General features: G+C 41.1%; 1 protein-coding gene across 2 annotated transcripts in view; it reads left to right on the forward strand.

The window, feature by feature from the left end:
• The window catches only part of MTUS2 (microtubule associated scaffold protein 2), a 304,252-nt gene that overhangs the window by 14,481 nt on the left and 266,985 nt on the right, over positions 1–22,786 (forward strand). For both annotated transcript variants that reach the window (XM_084629404.1, XM_084629405.1), the window contains exon 3: positions 18,596–18,802. In XM_084629404.1, the coding sequence (XP_084485530.1) occupies positions 18,596–18,802 (207 nt within the window). The remainder of the gene's footprint in view (positions 1–18,595; positions 18,803–22,786) is intronic.

The raw sequence follows: 22,786 nt of genomic DNA on the forward strand, positions 1-22,786 counted from the left end.
TCTCATCACGCTGCTGCCACATTTGAGCTTCAGCCCTGTCTTCAGCCCGCCACTTACTCTCTTCAGCCTGCCTCTTACTCTCTTCAGCCCGCCACCTCTCCTCCCGGTCATTTTGTGCTTTCCTGCACTCTGACATTATTTGCCTCCACGCATTCGTCTGTGCTCTGTCAGTGTGGGAGGACAGCATGAGCTCGGAGAAGATTTCATCGCGAGTGCGTTTTTTTTCTTTCTAAGCTTCACTAGCCTCTGGGAAGGAGAAGATCCTGTAATCATTGAAACACATGCAGCTGGTGGAGAAAAAAAAAGGGACAGCGGTATTTAAAAAGACACATTTTATAAAACAGTGGCTACACTCTTTCAGGGTAAACCTTGCTGTTAACATTACATACATAGCACATGTGCTTTCGTTACAAGGTCGCATTTTGCCTCCTCCCACCGTGTGACTACCCCCTCAACCTTCCCCACTCCCTGTGGCTAACAGCGGGGAACATTTCTGTTTAGCCACAGGCAAACAGCCCAGCAGGAATGGGCTCCTCTGAGTGTCCCCTGAAGAAAAGCACTCTATTTCAACCAGGTGACCATGAATTATATCTCACTCTCCTGAGGATAACACAGAGAGATAAAGAACGGATGTTGTTTGAATGCCAGCAAACATACACTGCAATGCTTTGTTCTACAATGATTCCCGAGTACGTGTTACTGGCCTGGAGTGGTAAAGTGTCCTACCATGAAGGACGCAATAAGGCTGCCCTCCCCAGAAACCTTTTGCAAAGGCTTTAGGACTACATCTAGGAGAACTGCAAATGCCAGGGCAAAGTAATCCTTTCACATGCTTGCTTTTAAACCATGTATAGTATTTTACTATACTTTTTACATATTTTACTATATTTTTTACATATTTTACTATACATATTTTACATGTATAGTATTCACCAGAGGTCCCTTCTCCGCCTGCTGGGTCCAGGAGGCAGCCTTGGGTGGGTTCGGGGGGTCCTGGCTCCAGGTCTAGGGCGAGAAACAGTTCCTGGCTGTCGGGAAAACCGGTTTCTCCGCTTGCTTGCTGTGAGCTATCTACAACCTCCTCCTCCTCATCATCTTCTTCGTCCCCAAAACCTGCTTCCGTATTGCCTCCATCTCCATTGAAGGAGTCAAACAACACGGCTGGGGTAGTGGTGGCTGAACCCCCTAAAATGGCATGCAGCTCATCAAAGAAGCGGCATGTTTGGGGCTCTGACCCAGAGCGGCTGTTCGCCTCTCTGGTTTTCTGGTAGGCTTGCCTCAGCTCCTTCAGTTTCACGCGGCACTGCTTCGGGTCCCTGTTATGGCCTCTGTCCTTCATGCCCTGGGAGATTTTGACAAAGGTTTTGGCATTTCGAAAACTGGAACGGAGTTCTGATAGCACGGATTCCTCTCCCCAAACAGCGATCAGATCCCGTACCTCCCGTTTGGTCCACGCTGGAGCTCTTTTGCGATTCTGGGACTCCATCATGGTCACCTGTGCTGATGAGCTCTGCATGGTCACCTGCAGCTTGCCACGCTGGCCAAACAGGAAATGAGATTCAAAAGTTCGCGGTTCTTTTCCTGTCTACCTGGCCAGTGCATCTGAGTTGAGAGTGCTGTCCAGAGCGGTCAGAATGGAGCACTCTGGGATAGCTCCCGGAGGCCAATACCATCGAATTGTGTCCACAGTACCCCAAATTCGAGCCGGCAACGTCGATTTAAGCGCTAATCCACTTGTCAGGGGTGGAGTAAGGAAATCGATTTTAAGAGCCCTTTAAGTCGAAATAAAGGGCTTCATTGTGTGGACGGGTGCAGGTTTACATCGATTTAACGCTGCTAAATTCGACCTAAAGTCCTAGTGTAGACCAGGTCCGAAACAAATATCTTCTTTCATCTAAACCGCAAGCCATCATATAGTAAAAATTGTTTCAATTTACTTGATGGCACATATGATTTGGTAATTTGATACAGAGCTTTTACCTCTCAGTCATTTCTTAGGATCCAGCTCAGGTGAACAGTTGCTGAACCCCATTATTTTCTGATAGCCATTGAACGATTCATGTGAAATGAGCATTTGGAGTGAGTACAGTTCTCACAACTGCCTGTTTGGCTGGCTGGCTTCATTGTCACTGTGCCTCAGTGAATCACAGCTGAGAATACCAAATTCAGGACACACTGCGGAGAAAGAGGGTCCCCCAAACTGGTGGTTATTCTATCATTAGATTAGACCAAACCCAGAACAAAAGTGAACTTGTGTGTCACCACACTGGTTAACTAGAAGTCAAAACCACAGTCTCCTTGAGATTCCAGCCCTTGGCTCACCACCCAGACACTGGACTTTATGATGAGTGGTTACTGAAAACCAGTTTCATCAGAATTAGGGTCCTTCTAATCCAAGGGATCAGCCACTTAGCCAGGTCAATCTGTAACTCAGGTTTTACCCAATAATCACACTGATACCAATCGTTTAGTAACTAAAAACTAAAAAAGGTTTAATTATAAAAGAAAAGTAGAAGAGAATTATAAGTGGTTAATAGATCGTATACATACAAGTGATTGCGAAGTCCTTATGTCAGGTTTGAAGCAGTTATGGAATAAACTGCAAGCTTGCAAAATTCTCTCTGGAAATGTCAGGAAAACAGATTTCAGTCCTTATTCCTTATTTAGAGTTTAGTTGTTAGAAAACCAGTCCAGGGAAATGAAGCAGGAAAAGAAGTCAAAGGGACCCCTGAAACATCTCCATTTTATATCCTCTGCCATGTGCATGGAATTTTAATGTCCCAAACAAAGCCTACAGACCAGATACACAGAAAATTACTAGCCCAAGATGGATTCCAGGGTCACATGAGTATATCACATGCCTTTTAGGGTGTCCAAATGTCTGGATTTTGACCAGAATGCCTGGTTGAAAAGAGACCATGGCGGCTCTGGTCAGCACCGCCAACCATTAAAACTCCAGTCGGCAGGGCTGTGGAGCTAAGGCAGGCTAGTCCCTACCTATCCTGGCTCCACTCTGTGCCCCGGAAGCGGCCAGCAGGTCCAACTCCTAGGTGGGAGGGGCCTCATGGGGCTCCATGCATTGCCCCCACCCTGAGCACCGGCTCCATACTCCCATTGGCCGTACTCCGTACTCCCAATGGGAGCTGTGGGGGCGGTGCCTGCGGGCGAGAGCAATGCGCAGATCTGCTTGCTGTGCCTCTGCCTAAGAGCTGGACCTGCTGGCCGCTTTAGGAGTTCAGCGCAGTCTGCTGTGCCAGGACAGGCAGGAAGCCTGCCTTAGCCCCCCCACTGCACCACTGACCGGGAGCCTCCGGAGGTAAGCCCGTGCCCCAACTGTGAGCACCAATCCCTTTCCCCAGCCCTGAGGCCCTCCGAAACCCAAAGCCCCCTCCTGTATCCTAAACCCCTCATCCCCGGCCCCACCCCAGAGCCTTCACCCCCAGACGGAGCCCTCAACCCCCCTGCACCCCAACCCCCTGCCCCAGCCCAGAACCCCCTCCCACACCCTGAATCCCTCTTCCCCACCCCCAACCTGGAGCCCCCTCCTGCACCCCAAACCCCTAATCCCTGGCCCCACCCCAGAGCCCACACCCCCAGACAGAGCCCTCACCCCCTCCCACACCCCAACCCCCTGCCTCAACCCATAGCCCTCTCCCACACCCTGAATCCCTCATCCCCACAGCCCCCACCGAGAGCCCGCACCCCCAGCCAGAGCCCTTGCTCTCTCTCACACCCTAACCCTCTACCCCAGTCCGGAGCCTCCTCCTGCACCCTGAGCCCCTCATTTCTGGCCCTACCCCAGAACCCGCACCCCCAGTTAGAGCTGTCATCCACTCCTGCACCCCAACCCCTTGCCCCAGCCCAGTGAAAGGGAGTGAGTGACGGTGGGGGAGAGCGAGCCACTGAGGGATGGGGAATGTAGTGAGCAAGGGCAGGGCTGTGGAGAAAGGGTGGGGTGGGGGTGTGGCCCTGGGGAAGGGACGTGGGGTGGGGGTTTGGCCCTGGGGAAGGGGCGTGGCTAGGGCATTCAGTTTTGTGGGATTAGAAAATTGGCAACCCTAATATCCGTACATGCTCTGATGACTCACAGAGGCAGCGATCCCATATTCTTCCTGAGGCATCCACAGGAAAGTCTTACTGGGTGGGATGAATTTCTTAAAAGGCCCATTGTGAGCTGACTGTCCTTAGTAGGCAATCAACACATAGTTCGTTGGCCCTGATACAAATTCTCTCTGGGGGGTGTTACCCAGAAATAGAACACATATGTAAGATACCAATCCATAGCCAATATTCCTAACTTCAGATACAAAGATGATACATGCATATAAACAGGATAATCATACTTAGCAAATCATAACTTTTCCATTCACACCTTACATGACTTACTTTGTACAAGATTTGTTGCGACTAGGTAACAGTGGTAGCCTTAATAATACAAATGGTCATATTCAATCCTACAGCATCACTTTAGTGGAGAAGACAAGGAAGGAATGGGCCTGGAACTACTGTCTCAGATCCAGAAGGATTAAGGCACATTGGCGAAGCAAGATTGGGAAGCTTGCACTGTTGCTGTATGTGTACTGTGAAAAAATAGAGAACTTCGTTGTCTAAGCCTGTCAAGCTGGTACTTTCGCATATGCTGAATCCACTAAAATTTACTCTACCCAGTCTATGTAAATGGTTGCGTTTAGCTCTCACTTTTGCACTGGGAGCGAGGAGTGGAATTCCATTTTGTTTATAATTTTTGAAGCATTGGTTTATAATTTGAAATGAAAAGAGCAATCTAGCAGAACCCATCCCATCCAGAGAACTGAGTATGACATACAGATCTGATAGAGTAATATCAGTATTTGCTTTGTTTGAATCTAACTGTTTTATGGTCAGAACAAACCTATTATGTTTCCAGGAATTTGACACCTTTTATCTCTTGCTGTCAACTTATTTCCCTTAATTTGACAGGCTGTTGTGGTGTTATGTTAAATTATTTCCTTTTATCTGCCTTATTGTTTTGTATGTGGTATTAGAGCAACAGGATGAACTATAGCTTAGATAAACATAATATAATCAAATGAAACACACAAAACAAAGCCCTTTCCTTGATATAAATGAAGGCAATGTTTTGTTCTTAAAAGTGCACATTTATAGGTTTGCTAGATTAAAGCATAATCAGCTGTGGTATCATAAGTGCTTTCCCTTGCTAGGCTACCATTACTACAAGCAAGAAACGTTAGTGAGCATCCACTTGAGGGCTGATCTTGAGCCCTTAGTGCGACAAGCCTTTCACGGATTTCAGTTTTGCAGGATTAGGTGTTCGAGTGGTGGAAATGGAAGGAACTAGCCGGTTCCACAGTGTGATGTTACTACTACATGAATCTGCCTTGCCACAGTACAGGAGCCAGGGCAGAACCAGTGCCTTGTAATGGAGATCTTATTCCTCTCCGCTCTGCCTTCCCTAGCACAGCAAGTCATTTAACCAGCGTTGGTGTTGCTGTGGCACTGAGTATTTCGGCTCTCAGACAATAACAATAATGAAGACAGTGCTGTCTCTAAAGCAGTTGAGCATTAAATCCCTGAACGTCTGCTATCAGACAAGCCACAGAGCAATGCATTAAGGATCTTGTTAGTTTCAAGCAGTTATAGTCTTCATTGGATTACTGCACTCCAGTAAGGCAGTGTTGTGGAGGGGAAATCTAATAATGAATGGTTCTGTGAATAATGCTGGTAAACATCCCATGATGAGGCTAAAAATGTGATTGAGTTGATTACAATTCTGTATCTGTTATATATTCAGTCCATGGTGCACTTCTGCATGTGTTATACTGTCATTTTTGTATTTAGTGGTACTGTTCTTTAGAAACGCTTAAATGGATGACTAACTTTAAGAAGAGGATATAAAGTGGGCAGGCAAGGAGTAAGAAAGTGTTATTGTTATAGGGAAAAGTGTTCAACGCTATAGGAGGTATAGTAAGTCAATGAGTTGTGATGTATTCAAAGGAAGTTGGGTGTCATTCTCTCTCTCTCAGAGCTTAACACTCATTTATTCTGCATAAATTTTCCTTACCTCTTCTACAAGAGCCATCAAGTGTTGAACAGGTATTTAATAACACTTTACACTATGTCTGTAATGTATAAGTTGTTAATATGCTTTCCTCTGTTATGAAGGCTTTTTGGAGCAAATATGGTAATGTTTGTGTGAAGTGGCTGATTTTGATTGGCAGACTATCTGACTTTGAAAAGTAAAATAGTGATCCCTTGACCATCTTTTCAATTAAATTAAATGTCTGCTACTTTTTCCTGATGTTTATGAATATTTTTTCCTTGTGGAGTGTGAGTTAATTAAATTCTCCCCCTTTTAATTTATGACGTTTACCATTTAGGATTTTGTGGCAATCTTGAACCAACTCCACACAATGGAAATTGAATCAAAGCAAAATCTGTTACTAATAAAAGGATACTCAAAGCACTTATACTTTTCTCTCTGTTAATGAGTTGGGGCCTAATCCTGACAGGTGCTCAGCACCCCCAGCTAGGTGCTAAGAGTTCCCAAGTCCCACTGGAGATGTATTTTTTTCTTCCAAAAGATAGAAACAGGACTGTATTTTTCTCTCCCACACATGCGCACACACAGACACACACATGTAAAGTACATCACTAGTGCCACTATGTCTCTGCAGCTTTCTCCTTCCGTGTCATCTTTATTTTTTATGTTGTCACTCAGGGCTACTGAATATCAAATGAGATTTGAAGATAAGAATTGCACTTTGAAGTTGCTTCCTGTAATTTTGTATTTATGCTATTCAGGCTTCAATTTCATTCATTTGTTCTGCAATCTGATAAACCTGGGTCTGGGGGCAGATCTGAGCTGTTGAGCTTCTTAGTTTTTTGAAGAGAGAGATCACACACTCAGAATTCAAGGAGGAATATGTGACACTGCTCTGTTCTGTATCTCCTAGTTACTCCGGCGTAATGATTCTGAACGGCACTGCCTACTTTTTCAGCGGGCGGAATGGTGATTTGTATGTTTTTGTGGAGATTTAGAAGTGTCTCAATATGACCTATCTCTTCAGAAGAATTATATGAAGGACAATTATTGCCACCTTAGAAACCTAGCTCTATTCTCCCTCCCCTCTCTCAGCTAATAGTGCCTGTTTAAAGTAAACAACCTGCAGTAACGTTTTACATGCCACATTCTCTGGGTGTCTCCATTGTTCTGTGTCACGTAATTCTACACCTGGTGCCACAGACATTGTTAGTAACAGTATTGAAATACATTGCATCGATCTGTATTTTTGTGCAGTGCAAGGAAAATGCTAAAGTGATTATTAAATACTAAGTGCTTATGTACCGCTTCGATCTCACCCTAGCGTAGAAAATCTGACTGGATGCATTTCCATGGGGAGTTAGGAAACAGAGAGGACTTAACATAATTCCATAATCAGTGTGTAAATGAAATGAAAGGGTGTGAAGGTGAAAGTGGATAATGAAAAAGGAGAAACGTGGAATGAGACAAGAGTGAAAAAAGCAGGTGAGTTAGAGGCAGCCCTTAGTTAAGAAGGGAGGGAGTAGAGGCAGTTGGAAATGGAGAGAGCTATCCATTGTGTGACATAATTGTAAGTGGACTATAGCCATTCTCCAAAATACATTCTAGCCATCTTCTTGAGGATTTCCATTCAGTTAACTCCTAAGGCAGTTTCTCATGAGACTTTGCTTAATATCAACAAGCTTCTGGACACAGTGAGTGTGGAAATCTGTGATCCAGAACAGGCTCCAGGAATAGAATATAGGATCATAGAAATGTAGTACTGGAAGGGACCTTGAGAGGTCTTCTAGTCCAGTCCCACCTCCTTGTAACAACCTTTTATGTCTTTGAAAACTATCATGTGTAACCCTCCCCCCACCCCGCACCCAGTCTTCTCTTTTCCAGACTAAACAAACCCAATTTTTAAAATGTTCCCTTGTAGGTCATGTTTTCTAGACTTTTAATCATGTTTGTTTCTCTTCTCTGGACTTTCTCCAGTTTGTCCACATCTTTCCTGAAATGTGATGCCCAGAACTGGACACAATACTCCAGTTGATGCCTAATCAGTGCAGGGTAGAGTAGAAGAATTACTTCTCATTTCTTGCTTACAACACTCTTGCTAAAACATCCCAGAATGATGTTCACTTTCTTTAGGGCTATCGATTAATTGCAGCTAACTCATGCGATTAACTAAAAAAAAATTAATCGTGATTAAAAAAATTAATCGTTATTAATCGCACTTTTAATTGCACTGTTAAATAATAGAATAACAATTGAAATTTATTAAATATTTTGGGTGTTTTTCTACATTTTCAAATATATTGATTTTAATTACAACACAGAATACAAAGTGTACAGGGCTCACTTTATATTATTTTTTATTACAAATATTTGTACTGTAAAAATGATAAACAAAAGAAATTGTATTTTTCAATTCACCTCATACAAGTACTGTAGTGCAGTCTCTATCATGAAAGTACAATTTACAAATACAGATTTTTTTTGTTACATAACTGCACTCAAAAACAAAACTATGTAAAACTTAGAGCCTACAAGTCTACTCAGTCCTACTTCTTGTTCAGCTAATAGCTAAGAGAAATAAGTTTGTTTACATTTATGGGAGATAATGCTGCTCACTTCTTAATTACAATGTCATCTGAAAGTGAGAAGACATGTTTGCATGGCTCGGTTGTAGCTGGCGTCGCAAGATATTTACGTGCCAGGTGCGCTAAAGATTCATATGTCCCTTTATGCTTCAACCACCATTCCAGAGAACATGCTTCCAGGTTGATGACTCTTGTTAAAAAAATGCACTAATTAAATTTGTGACTGAACTCATTGGGGGGAGAATTGTATGTCTGCTGCTCTGTTTTACCTGCATTCTGCCATATATTTCATGTTATAGCAGTCTTGGATGATGACTCAGTACATGTTGTTCATTTTAAGAACACCTTCACTGCAGATGTGACAAAACACAGAGAAGGTACCAATGTGAGATTTCTAAAAATAGCTATAGCACTCGATCCAAGGTTTAAGAATCTGAAGTGCCTTCTAAAAATCTGAGAGTGTCGAGGTCTGGACTATGCTTTCAGAAGTCTTAAAGGAACAACACTCCGATGTGGAAACTACAGAACCCAAACCACCAAAAAAAAAAAAATCAACCTTCTGCTGGTGGCATCTGACTCAGATGATGAAAATGAACATGCATCGGTCTGCACTGCTTTGGAATGATATTGAGCGAAACCTGTCATCAGCATGGACACGTCTTCTGGAATGGTGGTTGAAGCATGAAGTGACATATGAATCTTTAGTGCATCTGGCATGTAAATATCTTGTGACGCCAGCTACAACAGCGCCATGTGATCACCTGTTCTCACTTTCAGGTGACACTGTAAACAAGAATCACAGCATTATCTCCTGCAAAAGTAAACAAACTTGTTTGTCTGAGCGATTGGCTGAACAAGAAGTAGGACTGAGTGGACATGTAGGCTCTAAAGTTTTCCATTGTTTTATTTTTGAATGCAGTTATTTTTTGTACATAATTCTACATTTGTAAGTTCAACTTTCATGATAAAGAGGATGCATTATAGTACTTGTATTAGGTGAATTGAAAAATACTATTTCTTTTATTACAATGTAATAAAATGTACAAATGTACAATGTAATGTTTGTAATAAAAATAAATGTAAAGTGAGCACTGTACACTTTGTATTCTGTGTTGTAATTAAAATCAATATATTTGAAAATGTCAAAAAGACCCGAAAATATTTAAATAAATGGTATTCTATTGTTTAACATCATGATTAATTGCACAATTAATCACAATTAATTTTTTTAATCAACCGATTAATCATGATTAATTTTTTTAAGCGCTTGACAGCCCTACTTTTTTTGCAACGGTGTTACACTGTTAACTCATATTTAGCTTGTGATCCACTATGACCCTCAGATCCCTTTCTTCAGTACACCTTCCTAGGCAGCCATTTCCCATTTTGTATGTGTGCAACTGATTATTTCTTCCTAAGTGGAGTTCTTTTCACTGATCCTTATTCAATTTCATCCTATTTACTTCAGACCATTTCTCCAGTTTGTCCAGATCATTTTGAATTTTAATCCTATCCTCCAAAGCACTTGCAACCCCTCCCTGCATGGTATAGTCCACAAGCTTTATAAGTGTACCCTCTATGCCATTATCTAAATCATTGATGAAGATACTGAAAAAAGTCAGACCCAGAACTGATCCCTGCAGGATCCCACTCGTTATGCCCTTCCAGCTTGACTGTGAAACACGCATAACTACTCTCTGGGAACGGTTTTCCAACCAGTTATGCACCCACCTTATAATGCTCCAGCTAGGTTTTATTTCCCTAGGTTGTTTATGAGAAGGTCATGCGAGATAGTATCAAAAATCTTACTAAAGTCATGATATACCAAATCTACCACTTCCCCCCCATCCACAAGGCTCATTACCCTGTCAAAGAAAGCTATTAGGTTGGGTTAACATGATTTGTTCTTGACAAATCCATGCTGACTTATCACCTTATTAACTTCTAGGTGTCTGCAAACTGATTGCTTAACTATTTGCTCCATTATCTTTCCAGGTACTGAAGTTGAATTGACTGGTCTGTAATTCCCCAGGTTGTTCTTATTTCCCTCTTTATAGATTGGTGCTATATTTACCCTTTTTCAGTCCTCTGGAATCTCTCCCGTCTTCCGTGACTTTTCGAAGACAATCACTAATGGCTCAGAATCTCCTCAGTCAGCTCCTTGAGTATTCTAGGATGTATTTTATCAGGCCCTGGTGACTTGAAGACATTAACTTGTCTAAGTAATCTTTAACTTGTTCTTTCCCTATTTTAGCTTCTGATCCTGCCTCATTTTTACTGGTATTTAATAAATTAGATGTCCAATTGATACTGAACTTCCTGGTGAAAATCGAAACAAAAAGTTCTTCATCACTATGATGGGTGGGTTCGGAGTAGGGGTGGAGTACTGCCTGCTGCCAAAAGTAACCAGCAGTGTCCTCCCTGTGACAGAGCCATATCCCCGTTCCCCAGGGGCATGACAGCAATCCTCTCTAGCTCTCTATTCCATAGCTATCCCACCTGCTTCCTGAGGGATTCCACCAGGAGACACCTTTCACGCTGGACGGTCCTCCCATAGCCTGGATTTTCAGAGAGGCCCAGTCTCTGCAAAGCCACACCAGGAGATGGGTAGAGGCATCCATGATTAGCTTCTCTGTCTGGATACAGGTATAGGTGGAGGAGACAGGAGCAGTGTTGGCACTGGCAATGTGGCCCTTCCTAACCATAGCGATTCTATGTTAGTTAACAGCTGACCTTCCTTCCAAAGTAATTCTTTTCATCTAACATGTTAATTCCTGATATTTTTGAGAGAGAGAAGGATTTTAGTGCTAGCTGGAGGGCGAAATGATGAGGAAGAGCAAGAAGTGTGGGAGGGCGGGGGAGCTGAGTGCTTAGAGGATTGGGAATGGAGACTGGTTGACCATCCACCTGTCTCTCAGTATTGTTCTGCTCTTCTGTCAGTTTTCTTATTGAAAGGACAAAGGCAGAGCTGGGGACCAGCTATTCCCTTCACCACAGGAAGGTAGTGGCAGCCATTTTTACTTTCACTTGCTTGTTAGAGTTGGGCACAGTGCCTTGCGGGAGCACACAAGCAGAGGTGGCTGTCTCTCTTGCTGAATATGACGAAATGCCAAGCAGAGTCCCCGCTACATGGAGAGTCCATCTTGTATCAGAGCAGCCGCAACTGGAGAAAGGAAAAGCAGTGTCGACAGACAACTAAGTGGCCTTACCTTTTTCAGGGTGGTATTGCGTTCTCAGTCTGAGGTCAGGGAGTCTCATGGGGAGTGTTATATTATCTGCACTGGCAGCTCCAGCTGAACCTTCCTGATCTGTATACTTCAGTAAATCGCAAACATGGAAATCCAATGTGGATTTGTAATCTAAGTGCAAATTAACAAAGTTCTTCTGTGCAGTGAAAATTTCCTAAAGGAGGCCAATTGGGTTTTGTAGACTGGATTGTTCAGGAGCAGTAACATAGTTGAGGGCAAATGCAGGTAAACAGAGTTTACCCCTTTCTCATTCGGGAAACATGATGTTTGCCACTGCCCAGCCTGGAACAGCAGAAAGGTCAGTTTACCCATTCAATTTTTTTACCATTACACCACTGCTCAGCAGATTGCGAGACACATAGCTTTTTTGACTCCGGGTCACTGGTTCAAATCCGACCCAGGTTTATTTGAAAACTTGTTTCCATTGGCTGGTTGCCATTAATTGATGGTCAGTCCAGTGACTATTGTTTTAATTTTGGAAGCCAAACAGTCCTGGGCCTGGCTAGTACTTGGGTGGGAGAACACCTGGGAATCCAAGGTACTGCATGCAGTCCAGTGACTCTTGTTCATGTACAAGTAGCAAAACATCTTAAGATCCATTTTAAGGTTTTTACTCAGATAAAAACTCCTGGTGACCATAGCAGGAAAATTATCAATCCTTGATTGGAACAATTGTTGGAAGTTCCAGAAGAGATCGAAGATTGAATTACCTTCTGTGTTCATCCAAAATATGCATGCGGCATCATTGATTGCTGTGTGACCTGGGACAGCTCACTTCACCTCTGCCTCAGTTTCTCCATATTTGGAGGTAACCCATTCTCCATAATGGGGGTAACCATTAGAGCTAGCTGTAGAACGTCAGTTCCATTTTGTGACCACTTTCAAGTTTTTGACCGTTTTTCCCCCCTCAATGGAATGAAAAAAAAACCTTGAATATTTTCATGAAAATGGAATTGTGTTGAATTTTCAGTTTTTGAAATACAAAACCTGAGGCTTTCATTTCAGTAGGAGGTGTTGAAAAGAGAGTAAGAGTATATCTGCCCTGCAAACAATCAGCTGCAGCACTGAAGCTACTCCTCTCTAGCATAGACACTTACTATGAGGATGGAAGAGGGTTTTCCATCACTGTAGTAAATCCATCCACTCAAGCCTATGTCAACGGAAGAACATTTTTGTCGACCGACCGTTGTCTATTCCAGAGCTTAGGTTGGCTTAACTATGTCTTTCAGGGGTGTAAATTTTTCACACCACTGAGTGACATAGCTAGGTTGACCTAAGGTGCAGCCCAGCTGCCTGTGTGTGTTGGGTGAGGAGGTTTGGCTACTGGCCTGGGATGTAGAAAATCCAATTTCAAGTCCCTGTTGAGGGAAAATGGTATCTTTGGGGGAAAATGTGTCACAAAAAACAAAAACTTGAAGGGTCCTGAATTTCAAGGAGGGTTTGAGTTGTTGAGCTACAGATCCCTTTTATGCATACCGAAATGTACTCAGCCATTTTCTTTTACTTATTGTTTGTTTTAGCTGAAACATTTTCAGATTTCACAGAGAGCTCACTTGAAAGTTATTGTTTAGTTATTTGCATCTATGGAGATGTAGTTTACATGCTGCACGAATGCTTACAAAATGATTGCTTGGTAGTTTCCTTGAGGCTTCTAAGGCACGTCTGTCTTGCGTTACCAATGACCACCTGTAAACGCTTTCTCGTTCCCAGATAGAAACAGCTGAAGTCTCACAGAAACTGACTCATGTAATGTACAGGCAACAATTCTTAATTCTATAATTAGCTTCAAGCAGGTAGACAGCTGGAAAAATTTTTGCCAGTTTTTGTTAGCTTATTTTGGCAGATTTTTATTAAAAGGAAAGCTGCTCATTAAAATAACTTAATTCTTCTTGGAGTGCTTGCATGTGTCCGTTCCACTTCAGGTGTCTGCACACCAGTGCGTTGGAGCCGGAGAACTTTTTCCCATAGAGGTTCCCATCAGGGAAACATCTTTGTGCTGCCAGCCAAGAATAAACAGAATCCAGGGCTTCTCTCCATGGCACTGTGTTACAAGATCTCCATCAAGGCACTGTTCTCTACCCGCTACCATCTTTGGTACCAATATTGGTACCTAACAAAGTATGGATGCTGTCCCTTTCCGTGTTTGACCCTCCTGCTCTAAATGCTGGGTTTCAGAGTAATTCTCACTCTTTACTAGACCAACTAATATTTAATTAAAATGAAAAAACTTCAGTAAGAGAGATTGAGGAAGATCTACCTCCCATAGTCCAGTGGTTAAGGTACTCAACCAAGAGGTGGTTCAAATCTCTTGTCCTCATCAGGCAAAGAGGGGATTTGAACTAGATGTTTCCCGTGTCCCACATGAGTACCCTAACCACTGGGCTAAAGGGAGGCCCTCCTCTAGCTGTTTTGCAGCCTCTGAGTTAGGCAGCCTCTGAGCACACTACTGGATTGGGCCTTGCATGTGACTAAGGTGGAGGAACATTTGTCTTCCCCTGTTCGTGGATCACTAGCAGAGATAAACAAACACTTGCAATCCAAATTTAGGTACCTGTCTCTGAGAGATGGGACGTAGCACACACCCCTCTTGTTGGCATCTCCCATTGGCTAACTTAGGTAGCTTCTTTTGTGGAGTGCAATCTAAGGAATCTGTCTTTCCCCTATTCGTTGTATAGGGAGACAAACTCTTTGTGAATTGCTGTAATTTTCTAGGCATGTAAAGGTTAGATCTTGTGATGTAGTGTCACAAGGCCTAAATCCCTTTGTGAATCCAAGCCTTAGTACTTGAACTGTAAGGCAAGAAAGTTGTGCTTGAAAGCTATTTATGTTTTACCTGTAACAGTCATCATTTGTTCATTGGCTTACAGGAAATGAGTTGGTGATTGCATTCCTGAACCCATTACTCAAATGTCCACATTGCAGAGGCCCATTTGTTTTGCCTGGCCTTTGAAATATTGGCCAATGCATGATGGTCTTAGTATTTGTATGGATTGTTGCTGTTTACAAAACCAAATACACATTTCAATTTTAAATAACTGGTGGGGTGCATGGAGCCTGTGTTTTGGGCACTTTTTAGTGTTCTTAATTGAAAGAGAATAAATAAAAACAACCAATATGATTTGCATTCATTGCCAATCTTGTTGGCAGTGACAGGAAAATATCAAGACCCAGTTCTCCAGTGCCTTGTCCCTTGTGTAGTCATTTCCATGTAAAGTGAGTGTAAAGTCCCACATGTTGTGTGAGTGAAGAATTCACGTTTGGTAGTTGTAACAGGGTAGTCTGCCCTTTAAGGGTAAGGGGCCCTGGGGCCTGCTAGCCCTGGGCAGATATAAGCCCCATCTGGAAAGGGGTCAAGTAATTATAAAAGCCGGTAAGTGGCTCAGTTGAGAGAGGAGTTGCAGGAGGGAGAGGGTTCCTGCAGTAGACCCTGAAATGGAAGGGTGGGGTGGGATGTGGTGTGTCCACCTTTTAGCACTGAGAGAGACGAGGAGAAAAGCCTTGGGGAGTTGTAGCCCATGCTGGGAAGAAGAACTGTGTTGTTTAGATATTTTTTTTTTTGGCTGAAGTTTTATGTTTGAAGAATAAAACAGACTTGGGACATGGCAGCAAGTCCTTCATGGGCTGGGGAGGCAGGCCAGCACCTAGAGAGGTGTCTCAAGCTCATTTTACACAGGTCTAAATGGCACCTACACATGATGCAAGGCAGGGGAAAATCAGACTCAAAGGATTTAATGGTCAAAAGAGACCAAATTATCCTCTCAGTTTCTAGGGGTGGTCCCTCCAGGTCATGGTCATAGCACCATGGAGGGACAGTGTAGGTAAGCTAGTACCTGAGGGTCCCCCCCCCCTGTTTTTTCCCCAGTTTTTTTCCTTTGTTTAAGTCAAGTAATAGTTGTTGCCACATGTCAGATCAAACACTAGAAAATGCATGAAAGAATTTGTGCTGTATTTTTGTGTAATAATTCGGAGGCAAAAAGATGAGAAAGTAGAGCTCACGTAAAATACACTTGTTAACAAAATAATGCAGAAGTGTAAAAGCAAAAATCTTTTTTGTGCATGTGTGCCCATTGTCATCTGATGGCCTGTGAAAAACTTTACACTCAAACACCTGGCTTCTTAAATGTTAGTATTTATCTAAAATCCTGAGAAGTTATTAAATGTTTTTCTAAGTACAGTTATAAGGGATTACCATGTAAATCCCATTGTTGGCTTAGTGGATAATCTTTTACTCTTATGTCAAGTACTTTAAAGGAAAATCATTTAAAAAAACAGATTGGGGATTTTTTTGCATTTCTGTTACATATATTGTTTTCTTTTAAAAAATATCTGGTTAGTATTATTGTGCTGAAATTCGCAAGTATATGTCAAATTCCAGTATTATTTAAAACTATTTTTCTGTTCAGACAGATAGTTACTTTTGTTTTCCATAGAGTCTTGTCAAACAGTAATCCCTAATTAAACATAATAAGGCTATGACCTACATAATTTACGGTGGATTTAAATATTGTGATAATACGAATGCTGTATTTGTTTCTATGCAGTTAATTCCCATTTCCCCTATACAATTATGAATATACACTTAATTTGAAATATTCTTCAATTCTAATGTGTAAATTGTTTTCACAAAGTGGGGAGAGGAGTTTGACTGAATAAACGTATAACCTTGCTGGCTTTTAAACATCCCACTACTTTGTTGAAGAACTTCCAGGGCAGATGAAAGTAGGGATAGGTTCAAAAAAATCATAACTTTCTTACCCCCATGCAGACTCTGAATCTTTCCACATTTCTAGAACCCAATTTTTCAGAAAGTTTTGGAAAATTTTGGTTTTTATTTATTTTTTCTTCTTTGTCACTTTTGTACGCCTTTGCACACCTGGATTCCAACAGGGATGGAAACCCAGAAGTGCCAAAATATCAGGAGAGAACTGCAGTATTTGTAGCCTAACTGGAGGAAAGAAATAGCAGAAAACTCAGAAGAAAACCTGTTCTTGCAAGCCTTCTAACAAAATTTTGTGTACTAAAGGGGCTTGCATAGTTTAGATCTAATTGGGCTAAGCATCCAGACTTTTTGTGCTTTTCAAACAAAACTCAAACTCCAAACCTTTGGAGGATCATATATCCCTAGTTGAAGATAATTTGGGAAAGTTATGAAATGATATTCCTGAGTTGTCTAGAAAAGTCTGGCTGAGCCATAGCAGTTAACAATAAGGTCAGAGGTAGAGTGGAGAAGAATGGTCAGTTAACGGCTATCAGAGGTACTATAGGTAGATCTGGTGGCAATTTCTATTGCTGAGGTTGCCTAATATTTTCCATTTTAAACTCTAGTTTTCAGTAGTTTATAACTTAGCCAAACATCATCTGCTTCGGTTGAACTTCTGTAGCAGGGAGGAGTCTGACAGTAGAAGTGGTGAATGTGGGATATTAAGGGTGAAGGTGTACTAACTAAGCATACCTTAAGTGTAGGTCACACTTACACAATGGTAGGAACAAAGAATGTAGGCCATACTTACAGGGTGGGGGAAGCAGCAACTCTGAAAAAGCTTTGGCCGTCATGGTGAATAATCAGCTGAACATGAGCTCCCAGTGTGATGTTGTGGCCAAAAGGGCTAATTCAATCCTTGGATGCATAAACAGGGGACTCTTGAGTAGTAGAGAAGTTATTTTACTTCTGTATTTGTCACTGGTACAACCGCTGCTGGAATCCTGTGTCCAGTTCTGGTGTCTACAGTTAAAGAAGGTTGTTGATATATTGGAGATGTTCAGAGAATAGCCATGAGAATGATTAAAGGACTAGAACACTTGCCTTATAGTGATAGACTGAAAGAGCTCAATCTCGTTAGCTTGACAAAGAGAAGGTTAAGGGGTGAGTTGATTACAGTCTATAAGTACCTACATGGGAATAAATACTTAATAAGGGGCCCCTCAATCTAAGAAAGAAAGATATAACACGATCCAATGGCTGGAAGTTGAACCTAGACAAATTCAGACTGGAAATAAGGCATAACTTTTTACCAATTAATGTAATTAACCATTGGAACAACTTCCTAAGGGTTGTGGTGGATTCTCCATCACTGGCCATTTTTAATTCAGGATTTGATATTTTTCTGAAAGATAATTATTTTGGAACCGTCTCTGGCCTGTGTTATAGGAGGTCAGAATAAATTATCACAATGATCCTTTCTGGTCTTGGAATCTGATGTGGACATTTCCTTTCTTTTAAGAGTTTAAGTGGGTGGGTGATTTCATTTAGCAACTTTATCTGGTTTTTACAGAATCCTTTTCTTTGTGGGAATACAGCTTTATGCTGCCATTTTTGAAACAATCGTTCTACCATGTAGCTTCCAAAATCATTCATATATATATATATATATATATAATTTTTTTAGCTTGCAGAACTAAAATAGGATTTAACGGTGGAAAGTAATACAATAACTCACTTATAAAAGATTTTATTTGCTTGTTAGTCCATTAGTTGGATGGATTTTTGACTTCATACATTCCGATTCTCAATGTATTTCACCTTTTGCAATCCATTGTGAACTGTACCTGTAATTGTTTTAAATGTATATTTGGCTGAGGAAAGGCGAAGATACCCATGCAGTTTAGGCAGCTTTTAATACTCATGTTCATTTTCATATTACATTAATTTATTGATTTATTTTAAGTACTCTGCGACATGTCCTGGTTTCCTAGTTTTAACACCAAATTGTTTCTTCTTTCAGTTGATCTAAAAAAAGGCCCGTGCCCAAATGCTGCAAAATCCAATCTCCCCAAGCCATGTCAATCTGGACTTCGTCCTCCTGGCTATTCACGCTTGCCAGCAGCTAAGTTGGCAGCATTTGGTTTTGTCAGGAGCTCGAGTGTATCCTCTGTCTCAAGCAACCAGTCAAATGACAGCGTTCAGAGTGATCAAAGCAGAACAACCAACCGTAAGTCAGAGAAAAAATGTTCTGTATTTTAATATTAAAAAGATGTATCCCAAATATGCTCAAAAGGGAGCCTGGATGGAAGGGTTAGTTTAATCCTCGTGACAACTTAACAGTCTCTTCTGTTCCATAAGGTTGGGGGTTTAGAATTCTGATTTTTCCCATTTGAAAATGTTTAATAAATAATGGTGGATGAATAATTACTAGAGATAAATTGCATAGAGGGGATTGCTCTCCCTGTTGAAGAGGAAATTGCTTTAAAGGATGCACTTAATTCATTTTTGTACTCTACTTTTACTTACTTGGAGAATTTTCCTTCTTTAGTAAATAAATACAATGGATGTATTTGGTCAGCACATTGCAATCATGGACAACAGGCATTTTAGGGGGGGAATTATATGAACTGAATAGTATATTCTTTCTCATTTACTATTTTTCTGCACATCTCTTAATGTGTTGTGTGCTAACTTAGGTTTAGAAAGTTAATCAAATAATGCGAGGGGTACAAAATAGGATCAGAATTGGTTTCTTAGCTGTGGTCTCTTCTCCAGTCTTGGAAAGATCTCTTGGCTGAAATGTCATCTCAAATCCTATTTTCTGCAGCTAATGTTAATTTTATTAAGTACTAAATAATGCAAGCTGGAGTGTGCACTCCTTGTGAAATACACACATACCATGGGCTCAGAACATAAACGGAGATTGAGGATTTTTAATGCAAGTTTTTCTTTGAAGACTGGTTTCAGCCTGAACCATGTCAATTTCAAAGCAACTATTATCAGTCTTGAAGTGGTTCAAATTGAATGTGCCAGATTGCATAAAATTCCAGCGGCTTTAGGATGCTGTTGGGTCCTAAATCTTTTAGATTTTATATTACCGTAATTTTTAAATAAACTACATTAAATAAAAACAAAAATACACAAAAAATCCTCAGGATTTCTTCTTCGCACTTTTTTATATGGGGTCATTGAAATGCAGGCGATTAATGCATCTAATGAGTTCTGACACACACAATGGTTTTGAAAGCTAAACGTATGTTAGAATCCTTATTACACTGTTGGACTCTTCTTTATTCTTACCTGTCTCATACCTGTCTTTTGTTCTGAAGTTTTTTTGTCCCCGCCCTCCCCCCAATTTTGTGTGTTCATAAAATTTGTTTTTTTCAGGTACTAAGGCCTTTGTAGGGGGGCAAAAAAACTCATGTCACCAACTTGTTTAATCCAAGCTACCATATTTTGGCTAGAAACTGTGTGTGTACAGATGTAATACAACCTTAGTAGATATTGTTGATACCTATAATTCCAACCTCTTCTATTAGAATATTTTAATTTTAGTAAATTCTCTGAGTAAGATTCTCAACTCCAAAATCCGGAGTCTGTTGATTTCAGTGCAGTTACTCTGGATTTACACTGATGAAAATGTGATCAGAATCTAGCCTTGTGTGTATTCCAAGGATTACAAAACCTCATAAACTTTGGAAGAAGTATATAGTCATATGAAAGCCAGGCAGCTGAGTCCAAGTTTTGGTGAGTTTGAAATACAGAGGTAGTTTAGTTTGTATGTAGTGATGGACCCGGTCCACAACATCTGGGTCCAAGTTTCCAACACCACAGTTTTTGTGGAGATATTTGGATCAGAGATTTTGATTCAGGCCACTTGATTAAAGATTGGTTTCAGAGTAACAGCCGTGTTAGTCTCTAAGGTGCCACAAGTACTCCTTTTCTTTTTTTGATTAAAGATTGTAACCATTTGTACAAGTCAAAGTTAGATTCATGTTAGGATTTCTGAACAACTCTGAAGTTTGTGTGTTTGAAATTGGGGTTTTGGCTGGACCCATCTGTAACTATTGGTGGTTACCTATCACATACTGAGTTTGTGACTTATGAGCAGGACCAAAATAGAACCTTATCAGCTCCTGTGTCTGCCAGGGCCATGCTGTTGCCCACAATCAGACCACCAGATCACTTTTTGCATTTAAGAAGTATAAAGAACAGTCTTCTCCTCATCTGAATACATGGAAAAATCCTTTTCTTGAAGGACAGAGAGGTGATTTTGTATTGCCGTAAACATCTTCCAAGCGCTGTGTCTGTACATGGGATGTATAGTAACCAGGAGATTTCTGGACTAGATGCAAAACCTATTTTTATTTTGTCTTCAACCCAATATGGATAATTAACCCTTCTCTCCCTATCCCTTAAACTTGGTCAGATTGATTTATTTCTAAATAACTAATAGGAGATATTGCATTTTATTTTCTTACTTTTGAATAATTAACTGTAATAGAAATATTATCAAACTGAAACTCCCAACTCCTCCTGAATATACTCTGTAGATCAAGGAAAGTTGAACCACTGGTATCACACCTAGTGTACTTGAATTAGACTAACGTTTGTTCTGTTCCAGTGAGGTTTGTATTCCACCAAGGTCACCGAGGTACCTGAGCATCTATCGCATGGAACAAAATAGAAGCAGTGGGGTGGAAACTATCTAACAAATCTTAACAGGATAAATGATTTATTTTCCCTTGCTGTCCATTGGAAGAGTGGTTTTATTTAATATAAATAGCTGATTCTATAACTTCTAAATTGGATCATAAGATGTAACTAAATCCGATTCATTTGCTGAGCAGGGGGCAGGGTAAATTTTGAATATTTATATCCTGCCTCAGTGGGGTGCAGAGTGCTAAATGATGAATCTTTATAAATCTTTAAAGATAACATGATTTTCTATTCTAGCAGCACCACTGTGTATCAGGAAAACAGAATATTATTGAAACCGCCTTGGCAGTCCAAATATACAGTAAATTGAGGGGCATATAGTTGTGGATCTGATCAGTGTCACAGTGAAACAAACAAACACAAGCAAATGGTAAAATATTGCTTCTGCAAGCAGATATCTGTAATTGCAGAGTGGGGGGACATATAGTAAAGGACGATATTAGATCCAGATGATCTTTTCCTCAGGTGTTCCTGTCTCTTTTTTCTCTACTCTTGGATGGTTCAAGATGCTAGTTCTTGCAGTGGTACATAATGGTCATATTACTTTCCAAAGCAACTATACTGCTGTTTAGTTTTGTCAAATTAATATGGATTCATTAAATACCCTCTACACAGATAAATGGCTTTGAATTATGGTTGTCTAAGGAGATAGGTAACATTCCTTATTTGGAGAAATTTATTAATGAGGTTGTGGTGAGGCAGCTCTGGGATTACACCAAATTCTCAACTTTTCTTGACCATCCTGAAGGCTTTAAGCGTGGGTATGGCACAGATCCTGTTCTGATTTCCTTGGTCTACAGTCTCATTATGGCAATGGATAAAGATTGCATGCTTGCTGATTCTCGTACAGAGAATTACATTTGAGTTGCTGTGTTTTTCACTTAGAGATGTCCCAGTGAGGTGATTTCTTGTTTGTTGTGAGTAGAGTGAATAATAGATTGACTTCTTTTTTTTTTTTTTTTTTTTTTTTTTTTTAGTACTGTCAGGGAACCAAAAAGATCAGGGAAAATACTTGGTTTGGTTCAGAAAATGTTTGTGATTTGTCAGCCAATTGGAAAAGTCCACATCTTCTCTGCCTGGTTCAGAGGAGGGATTTGAATCCACAACTCCCAGGCGAGTGCCTTAGTCTCCAGGCTGTAGAGTCGTTCTCATTGCTGTTGGTCATTGGCACAATGCGTATTTAAATATTTATAAAACATGCAGCAGTTTCAACAGGAGAAATTGAGAGCAACCCATCCCAGAATAGCCAATGGCCTTGTGGTTAGAGCCCTGGCAGTGAGGAGACCAGAATTTTAGGACCTGCTCCAGAGTGGGGAATCAAACCTGGTCTCCCCCATGCCTGGCAAGCGTCCTACCCTTTGGGATATAGGTTATAAAAGGTCGCACGCACACATAGTTTGCTGGTCCTGAAAAACTTTTCCTTGGGCACAATTGTCAGCTCAAATTCACAAATAGTTTTGGGTCAGCCGACATTGCAGTTTTTGGTAAATAA

Source organism: Lepidochelys olivacea (genome assembly GCF_965140295.1).
Source record: "Lepidochelys olivacea isolate rLepOli2 genome assembly, chromosome: 1".
NCBI lineage: Eukaryota > Metazoa > Chordata > Testudines > Cheloniidae > Lepidochelys > Lepidochelys olivacea.